General features: G+C 35.6%; 1 protein-coding gene across 9 annotated transcripts in view; it reads left to right on the top strand.

Moving 5' to 3' along the window:
* Window positions 1-18,049, top strand: part of EPS15L1 (epidermal growth factor receptor pathway substrate 15 like 1) — a 42,338-nt gene that overhangs the window by 10,359 nt on the left and 13,930 nt on the right. For 5 of the 9 annotated variants that reach the window (XM_084498795.1, XM_084498792.1, XM_084498799.1 and 2 more), the window contains 14 exons: window positions 240-397; window positions 868-1,024; window positions 1,750-1,812; window positions 2,292-2,377; window positions 2,779-2,851; window positions 3,382-3,543; window positions 4,387-4,584; window positions 4,755-4,919; window positions 5,846-5,972; window positions 6,093-6,143; window positions 6,557-6,693; window positions 7,925-7,985; window positions 8,346-8,428; window positions 9,829-9,961. In XM_084498795.1, coding sequence (XP_084354921.1) covers window positions 240-397; window positions 868-1,024; window positions 1,750-1,812; window positions 2,292-2,377; window positions 2,779-2,851; window positions 3,382-3,543; window positions 4,387-4,584; window positions 4,755-4,919; window positions 5,846-5,972; window positions 6,093-6,143; window positions 6,557-6,693; window positions 7,925-7,985; window positions 8,346-8,428; window positions 9,829-9,961 — 1,654 coding nt within the window. The remainder of the gene's footprint in view (window positions 1-239; window positions 398-867; window positions 1,025-1,749; window positions 1,813-2,291; window positions 2,378-2,778; window positions 2,852-3,381; window positions 3,544-4,386; window positions 4,585-4,754; window positions 4,920-5,845; window positions 5,973-6,092; window positions 6,144-6,556; window positions 6,694-7,924; window positions 7,986-8,345; window positions 8,429-9,828; window positions 9,962-18,049) is intronic. The other 4 variants (XM_084498800.1, XM_084498797.1, XM_084498794.1 and 1 more) reach the window with 2 other exon arrangements.

Here is an 18,049-nt window from a genome sequence, read left to right as displayed (position 1 = left end):
CTCCCATTATTAAAATTATTTTGTATTTATTATAATATGAATTTATTAAAATTCACAATTCAGATAAAAAAGCGTTCAGCCAAAACTTTCATGGGAAAAGGGAAAATACCTGTTTACCAGATTTGATTGTATGAGATGTGCTCAGAAAATCCAAATCTGACAAAAACTGTATATAATCAGTGCCTCGGTAAAGATTATTTATCTTCTTTTGACTGAAATATAAAACTTTTGTTTTACAGCCATCTGTGAATTGGGTAGTACCAATGTCTGAGAAAGTGCGATATGATGACATTTTCTTAAAAACAGACACAGACATGGATGGTTTTGTGAGTGGCCAAGAAGTAAAGGACATCTTTATGCATTCAGGTCTATCTCAGACTCTCCTGGCACATATATGGTAAGAATTCCCTAGTAGCTGTGTTTTTGCAATTCACTAATCTGGGAAGGCAGTTTATCCATCCAGAATTGTAATTCCAGCACTAAAAAATAAAAATAAAAATAAAAAAAGCCCATCAGCCTCCTTTACTTGTCTTGTTGCAGTATTATAACATGTGGGCTATATGAAAAAACAAGGGAGAAATAAATTCTCACATTACTTTCTTTGAAGTTGGGTGTAGGTCAGGCTGTGAATAGTGGTTGTTTTTTGTAGTTCTATTAGTAGTGCTAATAAGAACTTTCTCACAGTAACACTGTTCTGTTCAGCTAAGTCTAATAATGCTGCTCCTCTGCTTATGGAACTCTTTTACTAGACTGAGCAAGCTCTGATGAGGCTGAATCAAAATAAAATTACATATATATTTGTATTTCAGACTTCTTGGTTAAGAAGTATGCTTCCCATGTTTATAAGTATGATCTATTTTTCACCAGGGCTTTGGCAGATACAAGACAGATAGGAAAGCTAAGCAAAGATCAGTTTGCACTAGCAATGTATCTCATTCAACAGAAGGTCAGTAAAGGGATCGATCCTCCACAAGTGTTGTCCCCAGATATGATCCCTCCCACAGAGAGGAACACGCCTATACAGGTAATTCACTGATTATTAGTAGATACACTGAGCTTATGTGCCTTAACCATAGTGGGCTTTGAGTATTAGTTTTGTAGTATGTTCATGTTATGGTAAAGAATTGCCTTTTTTCCTATCTCCTTGTACAGTTTTCTTTCATGTTTCAAACTATATAAACGTTTTTGACAAGACAGTAAATAAAGAACAATACAGTAGTATATTGCATAAATAAAGCAGTAATAACTCTGACAAAAGCCTAGCTTGAAAAATACTTCTTTGTCACAAATAAGTTTTTGTAAACTTCTTTAGGGATTGGTTAAAAGATGTCTTAGTAGCCTGTCCCTGGCTGTGGTCAGTATTACATTCCTCCTAAGAAAATGTAAAACTCTTAAAGGGAAACTGAAGGCTAATGACTTCTTAGTTTTTGGTATCCGGTGGTTGACTCATCCCTTGTCCCATGACAGTCCATATCCCTCTATCCATCATCGTTAACTACATAAAAGCATCTAATGTCTTACTGAATCCTGCTTTGTTCCATTCCTCCATAGTTTCACTGTATTTCTGAAACTTAAATTAATGAATTCTTCTGTCATGTCAATGCATTCACCTTTTCTGTAAATTAAGTAGTATTTTCCTTTACTTTTTTTACTTTCCCTAACCAGAAAGCTTTTGAGCCTCTAAATATATTTTTGTTGTTGCTATTGCTCTGGTCCTTTTAAGCTTTTTCCTGTATCCTTTTTCTATAGACTCTGTCAGGTTACTTGACCCCTGTAGGAACTGAGATTTCAGCACTAACAGAAATGCGCCGTGTGAGTAATTGTAATGTTGCAACGTTGTTTGTGTATTTATAACTTCAAAAAAGTTTTTATTTCTACACCTTCTGCTCTCTCTTTGCACTTTCTGTACTTTCCTCCTTTCACTATGCTAATTAAATATGGTAAGTCTCCTGATTTATCATACTAACAGTGAGTTCCATGTTGCAGTTTTTGTTTATTTACGGGGACTTTTCAAAGGATTACAAATCCTTATCAAAATAATGTCAAATTTTGTACCAAATACTGAGATTCTTTCTTAATAACTTAATAACAACATTTTTTGCCTTAAAAAGCAAGGGAGATTCACGTGGAGAATTGTGTGGCATGCTCAATGGTGGTTGTGTAGTGTTTTGATATCTTCCATGTGATTTTGTAATTGCATATCATGATTGTGTTTCACCTTCGTCTTCAGCCTTAGTAAAAGAAGTTCTGTTCTGACTCTGCCTTCTAATAGACTATTTTATTTTTAATAGGACAGTTCAAGTTCTGTTGGATCAGGAGAATTTACAGGGGTGAAGGAACTGGATGATATTAGTCAAGAAATTGCACAGCTGCAGAGGTAATAGTTGTGGACGATTAACAGAAAATCTTGGAGTAGGAGAACCAATTAAGAATATAGTACTCGTGTCTGTTACTTTTATTTTCTTTTAATCAGTTTGTTACTGCTTGTCACTGAAGTTAGTGGTAAATCTCCCAACGATACCATACAATTAGCCAATTTTGCAAAGCCAGTCTGGATTCTAGAAGGTGACTTCAGAAGATTAATTATAGAACAGGTTGTATTTTTGTAGGAATAATTGATATGTACACACCGTTACTCCTTCAAAGAATATATCGTAATGAGGGCTGGCATTTTTGTTTGTGTGGTGTTTCCAGAATAATATTTAATTGATTCTTGCATGTATGTGTGTATTGTATTACTTAACCAATCATGAAAACTTTTGTTTGTTTATCTTACAGAGAAAAATATTCTCTAGAGCAGGATATTAGGGAAAAGGAAGAATCAATCAGACAGAAAACCAATGAAGTTCAGGTAAAAACTCATCTGCTTATGATTACTAGTTTTTATTGTAATCTAAAATAATACAGGGGTCATAAATCATTCTTTCTTTTGTCTTACGTTGTTTCTGGGCAAGTCTCCTCCTTGTATGGGATTTTCCTCTAATTTAGAAAAGGTGTTTATTTTCCTGTTCTCCGTCAGAAATATTTTATTCTCATGCTGGTTAATACCATTAGAGGATGTTGCATGTGTGGTTTTAAATATTTTTTCATTAGTACTTGACTGGCACTGTAATTTATTAAATCATTATTCAAAATGTATTTTTTTTTTATAGCAAGGGTAACTCAATTACACGTGTTCTGCATCACAGTTTCTTTCCATTTTGTGGGCACTGATTTGTATGATGTCTTATACAAGTTCCTACTGAAACAAAGCATGCACATGCAGGAAATAGTCTATATGACATAGAAAATCTTGTGGAGTGTGCCAACCTGTTTCTCTGTGATTGATCATTCCCATAAGACAAGAGCTAAATGTAAGATAAACTGTGAAATTTTCCTCAGGAACTGCAAAACGATTTAGATAGGGAGACAAGTAACTTGCAGGAGCTGGAGGCTCAAAAACAAGATGCCCAAGACCGCCTGGATGAAATGGACCAGCAGAAAGCCAAACTGAAAGATATGCTGAATGATGTAAGGCAGAAATGCCAGGAAGAAACACAGGTGGTGAGTGTATATTAATCCTCAAGGTGCTCAAGTATATCATATCTTTTGTTGAAGGAAATAGCATTCATTTCATAAATAAGCTCGACTTACTAATTTTTTTAACCATAAATAGCAATTTCCACACAAATGCAGATGTCCAAGAAAGGATTTTGCTAGCCTGAATGCCTTTCATAAGATTATAAATGTGGGGTTGAACTAGATGATCTCCAGTGGTCCCTTCCTACGTAAATTACTGCTGTTCTGTAAATATGAAATATTTATTCAGCCAGTTAGAATAGTTGAGAAGCATTACCTCTGACCCATGAGACAGCCTGTGGGCAGCAGTGTATATTTTTTACTGTGAACCTTATGTCAGTATTCTGAGTTAAAGTTAGGTTTTCAGGAGTTACAACTGTCAATGTAGTTAGTATGTTATCTTCATGTAGAAACTCAGTGTCTGAAGTAATGCAAAAAAGTGGAGCAGAGTGATGTGTGTGCAATGGTATAAATTTAACTCTTATCAGAGTTTAAAAAGATTAGCTTTTTAATACTTGATAATACTTGAATGGAAAAGAATCCAAGTTCTGAAAACTACAGTGTAACCATTTAAGAAACACTTGGATTACCTTTATAATTTTTGAGGCATTTTTGTCATGTAAGATACTAGTGTTTCTTAGTTTCTTAGCACATCCTCTGTGCTTTTACCAAAGATTCTGTGTGATGTAATAGGAAGCATGCAGATCTTCAAATGACATTCTTCATCTTCTGTAGTAGTTGATAGCTTTGTATTATTTATAAATTCATAATGTGTTAAGGTACATTTACTTGAAATTTCTCTCTGATTTTTGTAACGTTTTGTTTCAGATTTCATCACTGAAAATGCAGATTCAATCTCAGGAATCAGACTTAAAATCACAGGAAGATGATCTTAATAGAGCAAAAGCAGAGCTGAATCGCCTTCAGCAAGAAGAGACTCAGCTAGAGCAGAGTATCCAGGCTGGAAAAGTACAGCTTGAAACAATAATCAAATCTTTAAAATCAACACAGGAAGAAATAAACCAGGTATTCACTGTAGTTTGTATGACATCATCTTTGCTTTCTTGAATGCTAAAAGTTGAACATCAACTAGAAAGATGACTTTACAAAAGAGGAAAAAAATACTGGTGCATGAAATAAGCCTTTCTGACTGGTTATTGAATGAGTAACATACTGAAGTATTTTCTACTGCTTAGGCAAGAAGTAAACTTTCTCAGCTTCAAGAAAGTCATCAAGAAGTCAATAAGAGTATAGAAGAATATAATGAAGCTCTCAATGGGATTCATGGTGGTAGCCTGACAAATTTAGCAGACATAAGTGAAGGCCTTGGGCAGACAGAAAGAAACAATTATGGAACTATGGTAAAACTTTTTATACTGTTATTTTGAGTATTTTACAATTTGTAACTTAATCTAAAATCATTAAGATGTTTGTTTAGTTGACTTTTGGGATGTTAGCAAATACTGTGATTCCTGCAAGGTAGAAATCTCCAGTGATTTCACACTTTCTCTGTGAAAACATAATGCCCCCTCCAAAAAAAAGGACTGTGGATTAAGAACAGCAATGCATAGAGATAAATGGTCTTAATGCTCAATTTAGTGCTTCGTTCTTGTGCTTGCATGACTAATGTTATGCTTAATTTCCAGTGGAAACTTTCAGAATATTTCTCTTATTTGTAAAACCTAAGCATCATTGGTAGAAAACTCTGGTGTATGTTCATAGTAAATTTTTAAAGCGTTGTGTCCCTTTCCTGTTTCTTAATACTTTCTTCCTCTTCCTCCTTTTTTTTCTTTCCTCTTCTTTTTTGAGAAGTCTTAATTAAGACTTCTTCATTTGCATCCTGTAAAGGGATTACAGAAAACTCATATCTTTCTAGTTTTGGAGACAGTATCAGTGGGGTAGTTAGTATGAGCTATTTCTTAGAGGTGAAAAGCTCCAGCTGACAATTGAACTCTGTTATACAGGTGCTATACACACATATATCTACTGTGGCATAGACTGGGCAATGAGGAGGTTTTTTATAATTTGAAAGGGTTCGGTTGGCCTCTATTGGCAATCTCTTTATTGACCACAATACAAATTTGTTTCTGCTGTGTATTTACTTCTGCTTAGAAGCCACTTATTCAGAAAGCTCTTTAGGAAGTGAATTTTATTCAGAAAGTTCTTTAGGAAGTCACTTTTAGGATCTTTAAACAGGAACCAAGATACCATAGAATTTCTGCTAAATGAGTAGCTGAACATTTTAATAAAGGTGAGTTGCTCTAATGTTTCTCCTCTTGATTTTTAGGATGATCCATTTAAGAATAAAGCCTTGATGTTTACAAATAACACACAAGAGTTGCATACAGACCCATTCCAGTCAGAAGATCCTTTCAAATCTGATCCATTTAAGGGAGCAGACCCTTTCAAAGGCAGTAAGTGACCAATGGCTTACCTGAGACCGTGAAGATTAATTGTTGAGTAAATGATATTTTCAAACTTTTATCATCTTGCTAAATAGTGGATAAAACAAACTATTTTTCTATTCTGCATAGGTGACCCATTCCAGCATGATCCCTTTGCAGAACAACCACCTGCTCCAGCAGGTAATAGCCCTTATGATAACAGGACTGATGAGATAAACAATTCATAGCCAAGTGCAAAGATGGATTGCAAGGTTTCCCTGGCTTCAAATTTTTGTTTTGCATGTGGGAAATTAGATACCTAGCCTTACATATGGACATTCAGAATCAATATGTTAATAATGTGTGTAACTTTTCATTAAGTGAAGTCTGTAACCCTACTTACTGAAAATATGTACTCATTACAACTTCCTCTCTATACTGGGTACTTACTAACTATCTGGCAATTTGTCGGATTTACAGTGTTGTTGGTGTTCGTTTTAATAAGGAAAAAATAATTAGTGTGAGGTCAAATGTAGGATGGTTCATCTTGGAGTCACTTTGTTGTTTTGCTTAGTAGATGCTACACCCTATTTACCTTTTAATGCTTCTTCTAGATCCATTCGGAGGCGATCCATTTAAGGAAAGTGACCCATTTCGTAGTTCTGCCCCTGAAGATTTCTTCAAGAAACAGGTGAAGAGCGATCCATTTACATCAGATCCATTCACAAAACCCTCCACTTTACCCTCAAAGGTCAGTAATTTATAAATTCACATGCAATAGGTTTCTTTATTGTTGACAAGCTAAAAGGAAAGAAATATCACCAAATACTTTTCTCTTAAGTGAGGAAAACACAATTCATTTTATTCTTAATTAGTATGGATTTTTGGGGGGATCAGGATGTTCCTCTTTTCAGTTTCATGATAATGATGTGCATTCATTATGAAGATGCAGATGGGTGTATTTTTTTCTGTTTGAAAATTCATACCTCCAACGTTCACTCATTCACACCATTACCTCCATTGCACCAATGCTTCTATTTGTGCAGTCACAAATAGTGTGTGTGGGATCGAGGAACTGATCTAGCTAAAGGATTATAGAACCAATACAGTGGAAGGACTGCACAGAACATGTTTGTCAAATGTATAGTCACAGTTACAGTTCTTGAGCTGTACTGGCATGTATGTGTTGTGTTTTGGTGGTGTTTTTTTCTACTCTTACGGAATTCATTATTGACTATTGCCACCCAAGAGTTAGAACTAGTATCAGTCAGTGGAAGGTTAGTTTAAACCTGTAGGTTTGTACTTAGGTAACAAGAGATTTTTTGTGCAGAAGGGCAGCTGTAAGCACCATCTGTTTAAAAAGAAGTTTGGGATATACAGTGTCCCTGAATTACTGATAACGTAAATGTTTGATTTGAATATTCGGTCTCTGTTGCTTAAAGACTAAACACTAACAACTGAACAGAAGGTGACTGGGTGCTGGAACAGGCTTCCAAGGGAAGTGGTCATTGCAGCAAGACTGTCAGCATTAAGCATTTGGACAATGCTCTCAGACGTTTGGTTTGATATATTTTTTTTTAATTATTATTTTTATTTTTTGGGTGGTCCTGTGTGCAGCCAGGAGTTGGGTTTGATGATCATTGCGGGTCCCTTCCAACTCAGAATATGCAATGATTCTAATTCTGAGTGTAATTTTTTTATTTTGCCTTAGGAACTAATATCATTTGTGTGATACACTTTCACTTGAATGTGTTTTGCTTGTAGATACCTAGCTTACTCACTTTTGTTCAATGCTGTCAATAGCCGAATGGATTAATGCTGCATATTTCATCTATTCATTCAATTTCATCCTCTCACATGTCCACAGTAGAGTGATCTGAAACTGGAAATAATTTGTCCTAAAGCAATAGATTTTTCTTTGCACAGAAAGACTAATTCACAGTACAGCTGAACAATAATTATGTATATCTGTTCTTATTTAGTCTGACCCTTTTGAAAGCAGTGATCCTTTTACATCTTCCAGTGTCTCTTCAAAAGGTCCAGGTAAGAAGAACATTTTTTCTTGTGAAGATGAATAAGTAGGTATTTCTTTATGAATGAAAAAAACAAATGTTAAAGTTGAGAATAAACAAAGTATATTGTGAACTGGTGGTAAATACCATTGTGCTCTTACTATGTTTGATGAAGATAAAGCCCTCACGTTAACTACATACTTGGCTTTTGTTTTTTTCTTTCAAACAACTGATAGAAAACTATTGCTCTGTGCAATTTTTTCTTAACATCACTTAGCAGGGTAAAATGCAAGTGTTTAATCACCTACCCAGTTTCATACCTTATTGGCAATCAGTTATTCAGAATTCTTATGTATTATTTTAAATATTTTTTTTTCTGCATCCATTTCAGATCCATTTGGTACATTGGATCCATTTGGAAGTGGCACTTTCAGTAGTGGGGAGGGATTTGCAGACTTCAGTCAGATGTCAAAGGTAAAGGTTACAAGGAAAGCAAATGTCCTTTAAAATAAAAAATGTATTTTTTGTTTGAAGGGTGCGATAAGATTGTGTTTTTTGAGCTGACATGTTTCTTCTGCTTTTATTCCGATGAGTCTAAGTACTTAGCAAAACATTATTCATCTGTCTCAGGTATGGTGAAGTCTTACCAAGACCAGTAGATTCAAGGGGGGAGGGAATCAGTTTTTCACATACATTTTCAAATACCAGTGGAGCAAAAGAAAGAACCTGTAAGCAGAGGTAGTTGTTCCAGATAAAGGAAGTTTGGGCCAAGCAATACATTGCTAAGTTCTGAGGTTCTCTTGGATGCTGCATCTCTCATTATGTTCTAACTTGTTCTTGAACTTCTCCCTGAGTTTAGGAAACCAGGGGAGGGTGGAAAATATTGTGTGCTTACGTTTCACAGTTTTGCACAGAATTGCTATTTCTTGGTTTATTGTTATAAACAGGGTATATAGGGTATTCTAAATGGAACTGTCTTACCTTCTTGTCTGTATAGTCATTCTGCTGATATTTTTTTGAGGCAGACTTGTAGTTACAGTTGCCTAACTTTTTACATTTTGTACCACAATAACACTTGAACATTGTAGAGTAAATGTTTGACAGAAAATGTATTGCCTTTTTGGCTAATTAAACATTTTGTATTTTTTTCCTAACTTTTCTTACTGTTTTGTGGGATTTTTAGCTCCCCACTAGGTGGCAGCAGTCTTTACCTTTTCTGGTGTTTGGCTTGAATTGGAAGCTTTAGTGAAGCTCTGACTGAGCCTTAGGTTTCCCTACAAAGCTCCTCTTTTTCATTTCGGTATGATAAACTTTCCTGCACAGCGTAGTTTTTTGTGCCTTTTTAAATCACTAGTAGAGTCCTTTGCAAAAGCTAGATGAATATAAAATGATAAAGTTTTAGAATTTTCCCTGAACTTTTACAAAACAACAACGAATAGGCATGTGTAACTTAAGAAAAACTTGGGAAAAGGGTGTCCGTTCTGCAAGCTACCATGTTTTTCCAGTTACTACTTTGTTTCATGGCTCTGCTTATCACAGAGTGAAGGCCACATTGCAGTATGACTGTTCATTGCCAACTAATAAAAACAGAGTTTTACTTCCTTTTATTTTTCTTATCAGCTTTTTGCTAGGAGTAAAAGTTCTAGAAGTACTTAAGTGATTAAGAGTGTAAATATCATTTAGTGTTAATGAAATCCTAGTACCTATGACAGTGGATGTTTGTATCTTATGCTAGTGACATAAAAAATGAGGTCAGACCTACATAATTAAAGTTAATGTTTTTCCATGAGTTAACTTGTAGCCTCTGTGATACACCAGATTTTCTGCAATGTGCTTACGCTCTTTTTTTCTTTTATGTTTTTTTTCTGTTGTAGTCAGTAGCTTCAGACCCGTTCACCTCCTCTTTTGGAGGGATGGGATTCTCAGATGACCCTTTCAAAAGCAAATCAGACACACCAGCATTACCACCGAAGAAAAATGTCCCTCCACGGCCCAAGCCACCCAGTGGTAAGGAGGTTTTCTTTCTTAATAACCAGCTCCCCCAATTTACTGTGTATTCTTGGAAGTAAGGACAAGTTGACAGTCTTCTATCTCATATTTCAACCATGGAGGAAGGTATGAGATTATCAGTAAATTGACAGGAATTGTCAAAAGAAAAAAAAAAAAAAGACTGGAACTCTGGAACTGATTGGAGATTCAACTTCAAGTTGTTTTCACTCCTAGAGCTGATTTGTCAAAACATTCAGATACCAGTGAAACTTTTTGAAGAACTGAAGCCACTTTAGAACTGTTAGTTTCAAGTCTACTTTTAACAGCAGTGATATAGTTCAGTTAATATTAGCAGTGAAAATCTAGTTGACTTCCAAAAAAAAAAAAGGGAAGAAGAGAAAAAAAAATAAAAAGAAGTTCAGGTTTCTTCATTTGAATAGGCACATAAGTTTACACCAAACATGGGGGTCAACGTCTAGAATTTGGAAGGTTTTGTCTACCTTTCTACTGGTCTAACAGTCATACATTGTCTGCCTTTATGCAGTTGTGTTTTGGAGAAAAACATGCACTCTGCTCTCATCCTGTTTGTAACAGGTATTGTTGTTCTGACTGATTTTGCAAACCAGCTGTGCTAGAACTAGCTCCTTGGATAACATGAAACGGTTCTGTCACAGGGGTGTCCCATAGATTGTTCCCAGGTTTGGAAAATACTGTTTAATAGAACAGAGTTACAAGCAGACCATTGCAGCAGCATTAATTTGTTCCTATTACTATGACTTTATTCCTCAAAAGATTATGATGCACACTAAAACCTTGAAGTCGAATGATGAGGTTCTATGTAGGTGAGTATTGATGAAAATTTGCCAGAAAATGCTCTAGGATTATGGAAAAGTTCTTGAAGCAGTCTGTTCCATGCTTGCTTTGTGTAAGTATTTCCCACTTAGAGGTACTGGAGGGTATTTAGTAGTTTGAAAAAGATATAATATGTGATGTCAACAAATGTCAAGAGATAAGACACATGTCAGTAGAAGCAGAAGTATAAAAGCTGAAGGTAATCTTACTTGCCATCACAGATGGTGCTTTTTTTTCTTTCTTTCTTTGGTTTTCAAGGGAGGTGTGTAAGTGACCATCTTTTTCTTTTTAGGAAATGTCTGCATAAAACAATTTAGTGTTTATAGTGCCTCCATAGAGTTGAAAGAGTCAAGTACTAAATACACCTGTATTATCTCTTTCATGTGGTTTCTTTCTATTTTTTGTTTGAAACATGATTATTCCTAGCAAATAGAGTGTTATACTAGCAGCAAAAATGGGCAATACATTCCATAGAATTGACTCACCTACATACTTTTCATTGTAGTATTTGCCTCTTTTCAACCTTTTTGTGCATATTGAAGAATTTTGGACATTTAGCTTTAATAATTTGTTTTGAATTTAGTTGTGTGCACTCAGCCTTTAATCCGTCTTTTCAAAAATTTGTTTAAATGTGTACTTCTCCCTTTCATTGGGAGACACAATATTTTTAAGGTTCCGCTGCTCTACCAAAAGCAAATGTTGTTATGATAAAATAGACTGAGGAGGAAACAAAGCAGGTTTTTTTTAAAAGCAAACGAGCCTCATGTGCTTATGCAGTTATACTCCTCCCTTCCTTCCACACTAAAGCAATCTTCAGTGGTTACTTAGAGCATGAGAAATTTTATAGTAATATACTGCGATTCAAACAAGAGATAGAAGCATACAAATATGTGTTAGAAATGGGAACACTGTTCAGAAAACAAACAACAGAAAAGAAACTTCCGTTGTTTCTTACCTTTCTCATTGGTCTGTTTAATTAAGAAAAAAAAAAGTATGTGATAAACATCTTGCTGAAAGATGGATAAACGTTAGTTATTAACAGACAAATCTATAGGTTGCCTTTCTGGTCCCAGTTCATGCTTGTTTTTGTAAAACTTGTTGAAGGGTCAGATCTTAATACTGAAAATTCCTTGTGTGACCTGCTTGTTTTTTCTGAGGTGCAATAGAGATCTCACATAAAGCTTTACTTGCCCTCAACACTCAAAAATCAAGTAGAAATTACTAGTTAATATTTTTGCAGAGCTTTAAAGCTGCCTGATTTCCCAAAGTAATAGTTGATATGGGAAATGAATAAAATCCATCAGGGATAGTTTGTAATTTAGTGCTTTTCAACATTCAGAGTTCATTAGGACTTAAGTGACACACAAGCATTGTCTGATCCAGCTGTCAAGGTATTGCAGAGTGTTCTGGACAATCAGGATGTGGCCAAAGTGTGCCACGGTTTCCCTCCTTGCCCACACATCCCATGTTTTCTCCAGATGAATGAAGAGTTGCAGCTCAGGTCTGGTTTCTTCATGAAGGCAAAGGCAGAGCTAACCTTTGGAACTGAACACTGGGACAGGGAAACAAGGCAGACATAGCCTCTTCTGGTGAAGGTCAGATCAAAGGGCCTTCAGGTGTACCTGCAGAAACCTGCAAAAGGAATGTGCAGTTCAGATAGCTGCTTTCAAATACGAGCTCTGGAGATGCTTTTCATGTTGTACTTAAGGGAATTTCTCAGTATGGCAGCTTTGCCTGTAGCAGGGTTGCAATGGGCAATCATTGTTTCACCATATAAATCATGACCTATAAACTGAAAGATTCGTTGCTTTTCTTTTTTTTTTTTCTTTTTGTTTTTCTGTTTTTGTACTTGCTGGTGTTTGTTTTTTTTTTTTTTGAAGTTTGGAAGATGACAAGCAGCAATGATCTGATGGCTGTGTTAGCAGGCACTTCTGTTCACAGCTGTCTGTGGTTGTTATTATCTGGCAAGGATAGGCAAACACTTACTGTGTGGCATGGATTAGACGCCCTTGAGATCTGTATCTTTCCCTTCTCAAAAACTAAGGTTAGGAGAGGGGATAACAATCATGAGATTGTTAAAGTTAAAAAAGTTGTATCTTAGGCCAACTCTCAGGCTTATAGTTGTTCTGTTCTTCATAAATCACTTTCCTCCTTTTTTATTCTCTTCTTTTCAAACCAAAGTCTTCAAGATCTTTCAGATGTTTCTCCGTCTTAAACTGATCCTTGTTTGATCCAAGAGAAAGCACCATATGTTTGTTTTTCTGGTTAACTTTTTTTTTTTCCACATAACTATTTAAAGTGCAGTCTTTAAAGAGAGTTGGAGGAAGGTTAATGAATCAGTGAGTCAAAACAAAGAATGACAAGAAGTATTTTAGAAGCAACGAGCCTAGATGCAAGGTGTATGTCAAAGCTCCAACACCCCTTTGTTATGCGTGAAGATTTGAAAAATCGGTATCTTTGTCCCCTACCTGGTTTAAGATTCTTTTCAGGCTGAGGAAGATCAGCTAAGAAAAAGCTCTTCAGCTACTCTGACCAGACTGTTCTAATAAAAATCCCCCAAGGAGTATGTGCATGTTCTTTTTCTTCAGGAATGCATTCATAGTCCATGAGGTTCCTGACGGACATTAGGTTCAGCACAGCTCCCCTGGGACTTGGCTGACTTAATTTGATGTTCACCAGGTGGTACGGGACAACTTGAAGGTTTCTTCTGAGAGACGTGAAAGTTTTTCCTCTATTTATTGAGGCTGTATTTTTAATAATGCTCAAAAAGCACAAAAAGGTTATGCAGATAGAAGTAGGTCTGTGCTTTGCATCATGAGCTTTGTATTTGTCTTCTCCCTGGCTTATTAAATGAAAACAAGGCAACGTTGATTGCTACTTATATTAAGAAAAATAATAGTGTATATTGAAGTACTTAAGCAAAGTGTGACAGGGATCTAAATTCCAGTGCAAATTATTTTCTAAAGCTGTCCTAACAAACAACTGAAGTCGCGTAGATTTATAAATATATTTTATTTTCTGATTTAAAGCGTTCTGTGTGCTATTTAGCACTATAGAACTTCTGGTCATTTTGTATTTTTTTTTTATACTAGTTCTTGGGTTTTAGAGAACAGTTGTGTAATTAAGAATAAATAGTCAGAAAGAGACGATACACTGAAACCTGGCAGTTAAAATGGTCTATGCAGGTTCTCACAGATTAACAATTATGTTTTCTGCCATGAGCTGCAGATTGAAATCAGTCAGAGTTCACCGCTAACTAGTTTCTAGGTAAAAGTTGTTGATTACAAAAAGAGAGAAACAGATTTTTTTTTTCTTTTTCTTTTTTTTTTTTTTAAAGTACAGGAAGCTGCTGTGTGGGTGTCAGTGATTGGGTTATAAGTAAAATTCAATGCTCTAGTGCTTTGATCGTGGGACCTACTGCATTTGCCCCACCCTTACCCACTTCCTTTAAATGCAGCACCATGCATTCCACATTGCGGTTATAACAGTACTGTTAACCAGTGATATTAGTGGAAGAACCTTCACCACTAACCAGTGTGTAACCTTCAACCTCTTCTAAATTTTTATTGCTCGCTTATAGTGGTTTTGACCTTTTTAACCTTGAAAGAATATAAAAGTCCAAAAAATGCAGGAAGAAATTGTAGTTTCAGCATGTTTTCTTCTTGTAGTGATTATTTAATAAAAACAGTTGTTTTTACCACTCCAGCTTTTTCACTCTTTGTAAATCTTAGAGTTTATTTAAAATATATTGAATATTAATGACTAATAGAAGTGGTGAGTGTTGTATTAATAATTATTCAATGATAATGTACTTAACAAAATTATGTATTGGTATTCCCAATAAAAACTTAGATAGCAGAAAAATATCAAAATTTGGATAATCAAAGGACTAAGTACCGAGTTCATCCCGTGTAAACAAGAAATTAGTGGATTTACTTAGTTGCTATTTGAAATACAAGTATTAAAATAAGCAGTATTGGGAATTTGTTATTCCAGACTGCACACAGTCAGTTCATCAAATAACTTTGTCTTTTTTTTAAATCCATTTATTCTTGATAGCTTTGATGTATTATGGAAACTGAATTTATAAATTGGCATTTCAGAGGTTAGTGGTTAACACCTCTATCTTCAAGTTAAGGACTTCGATTCCGTTCTCACATGGCTTTTTTGACAGGCAGTGTTTTTTGAAATGTCAAAATACGGAAAAAAACCTTGAGAAGACAGAATAGGGGGCTAACTAGCCTTCCTTGAATTAGTAAGTATGATTCATCTTTCAGAGATGCCTCGCTTGTGTGGAGTCACAAGAGACCTGAGTGCCAACACAAAGGTTTGCCCAGTGTTTAATTTGAGTGACTAGACATTATTACATAATGATATTATTAATCATAAATTTAGCCAACTAAGGTGGTAGAGTTCAGTATTTTTACCAAATGACAAATTGCAGAGCTGATAGAAGTATTTTGCTGTTGCCAGCAATTAAGTCTGTAAGGGCCCCACTGACTTAGGACTCAATCAGTCAGATTTGGCTTATGTGACTTTTTTTTTTCATCTTGCCAGTTGGAAGATAAAGAGATCTAAATCTGCTGATGGCTTTAAAAAAATGAGGAGGGGTGGGGTCTTCAAGATCTAGTAGAGATCTATTAAGATCTTAATATCTTATTGAACTACCCTGAAAACTAGAAGCTGTTGAGCTAGACTCAAACTGTTGAACTTTATTTGCACCCCTGAAATATTGTAGATGCCTCGCAGCGCTGTGCACGATCAGATCCTTCGTGCTGTCAGCCACAGCTTTGCTTGCACAAATCGGAGGGGCAGGGCAGGCAGCTCTCGGAATGACAATGTTTGTAGAGCCCTGTTCTGCTGCTGCCTGCCTTTGTATTTGATGCTTCCTCCCCCTTTATGTCCTTTCTGATAAATATAGTTCTTTTTTCTGTGTGTCACTTCTCTAAACTTAAGGCATTTTATGGTTTGACTGTTTTTATAATTTTAGACTTAGTTTTCATCTATAAAGCAGTGCAAAAGTACAGCCAGTTTACATGGCCACTGACCTCTTATTAACAGCCCTCAGTTGAGCATTCAGTTTAACGAGAGAAAAAATAATTAAAAGAATTCCCTTGCATTTGAACATTTTTTTTAAATTTGCATGGGCATATTCAAGTCATATGGATCACCTTTTGGTCGAAAGGGGAATACAGAGTTCTGTTATTCACTGCATGATCACAGGAGTGCTTTGTTTATTTCTAAGTGGTACCACACACCTGTTTCCTTAGAGCTTCTTGAGTCCCCAAGGTTACTCACGAGTAGCATGGTGCCTGTTCACCTTTATTTTTTCCCCATCTGCAGCTGACTGTGAAAAATTCAATCTAAAAGTTTGTGACAGACAGGAAAACTTTTTTTTTTTTTTTTCATACCTTCTAGAAGACCTGACAGTTGTGTTAGAGTACAGGCATCCCTTGTTGTTTAGGATAAATGACTCATGGGTGGAGCACCTGCCCTAGCCACAAACTAAAAATTCCATTCACGCTTTGATTCTGTTGTTTATGCTGATCTCTTGCAGCAAAGATATTTCAGTACCGATTGTTGAAATAGGTTGTTCAGAATCTGTTTCAGAACAGTTCGTTATCTTAACATACAACGATTCCTCTGCTAACCTCACCTTTTCAGAAGTCTGTAATTTTAACAATATTTGTCTTAAGCTAAGATGTTCAGAGTTACTAGCTAGCAAAAGCAGAGAATTTTGGAAATAATAAGCAAATCTGTTTTGATTTTTTTTTTTTTGCATAGGAAAAATTCTTATTTTCTGTTACTAATAATATATATTATGATTTTGTGCAAACAGCTTGATAGCCAAACAGTTGAGTTTGAAATACAGTGCAAAAATAGCCCCTGTTGAGGACAAATACCTTTGAGTATTCTGTAGAAAATTGGTTTTGATTTAATGGACTTTCAAGAACATTTTGAAAGCTGGTAATATATATATATATTTCTGTAAGTTCCTAAAGCTCACAGTTTACGAAACTTTTGTTCCACATCAGTGGAAGAGCTGGATAGTTTAACAGCATGGTAAAAAAACATGCTGAGTAAGTTAGGAATAATAGATACATTTGGTTAAGTGCCAAGGGAGAGTTCTGCTGGGAAGCACCTTACACACTGCACAGTCTTCAAAATTTGCTAGAGTAACACCTCCTCTGGCAGATACAAGATGTGTGAGGAGCCTTGGCATTACTTGCTCAGATGTAATTGCAGGTATGGACTCCACTCATACTGTCACTACCTATCGTACATAACATGACTCTGACTTCTTACAGCATATTTTTCACTTTAGAACGTTTCCTGGAAAGGAGTACCTGTGTAGTGAAAGTTTAAAGCCATATCATCTCACCTCTGCCATGTTTGTCGGCATGCATAATACAAGTCTTCAAACACATGAAAACGTGCTGTTTCTTGCAACACAGAAGGTACTTTTTTAAGCAAAAAGCTAGGATCATCCTTGAAACATGGAATATAGTGAAAACTCTAAAGGTTTCATTGTTTCACTGGCAATATCTTGTAATGCAATAAGTCAAATTGTCAAATTCTGTAATTGCATCCTACCAGTGAGATTATATTTGCCTTGAACTATAGATCTCAACCCTGAAGTTTGCTGTGGGGTATGAAATTAGATAAACCCTTCACATGGGTGGAGTTCACTATAAGTTAACAGCATTTGCTGTGGTAAACCATTTTGTTCATCATCTCTTTTTGCTGAAGTGAGTCCTCGGTGTGGTTTGGGTGCACCACTTGGGTAACTGCTGAAACTGCTGTGGTTTCAGAATAGGACCTGTTTTGCTTTTTTCTAAACTTTTTTTCCCTGAAACTATTAGCAGAAAAATCAAATAAGTAAGGGTTACAACTGTTTGCCTCTGCTTTCATATTACTATACCTCAAAAATGTTAAGCAGTATCGTTATAAAATGTAGTATTTTTAGTCACCAGTATACATAAGATTAATGGCACCTCAGTAACTACTGATAGTACATTTTGCCATCTTAGGATTTTACAAACATCCTTCAGTTCGGTTGGTGATTTTTTTAAATATGATTTTTGTATTTTTCCTTTATGTTATAGAACTACTTCACCCACATCCTTGACATGCTAAACATAGAAATACAAAAGTTTTATTTAAATACATACTTATTGCATTGGGGGATTCACACTTGGGGTAAGCCAGCAAGGATGTGTCATAAGAGAACTCTGGTGTCATTATTACTAATTT

The sequence above is a fragment of the Aythya ferina genome (genome assembly GCF_964211825.1).
Source record: "Aythya ferina genome assembly, chromosome: 26".
NCBI classification, from domain to species: domain Eukaryota; kingdom Metazoa; phylum Chordata; class Aves; order Anseriformes; family Anatidae; genus Aythya; species Aythya ferina.
This window is presented reverse-complemented; position numbering and strand designations above follow the sequence as displayed.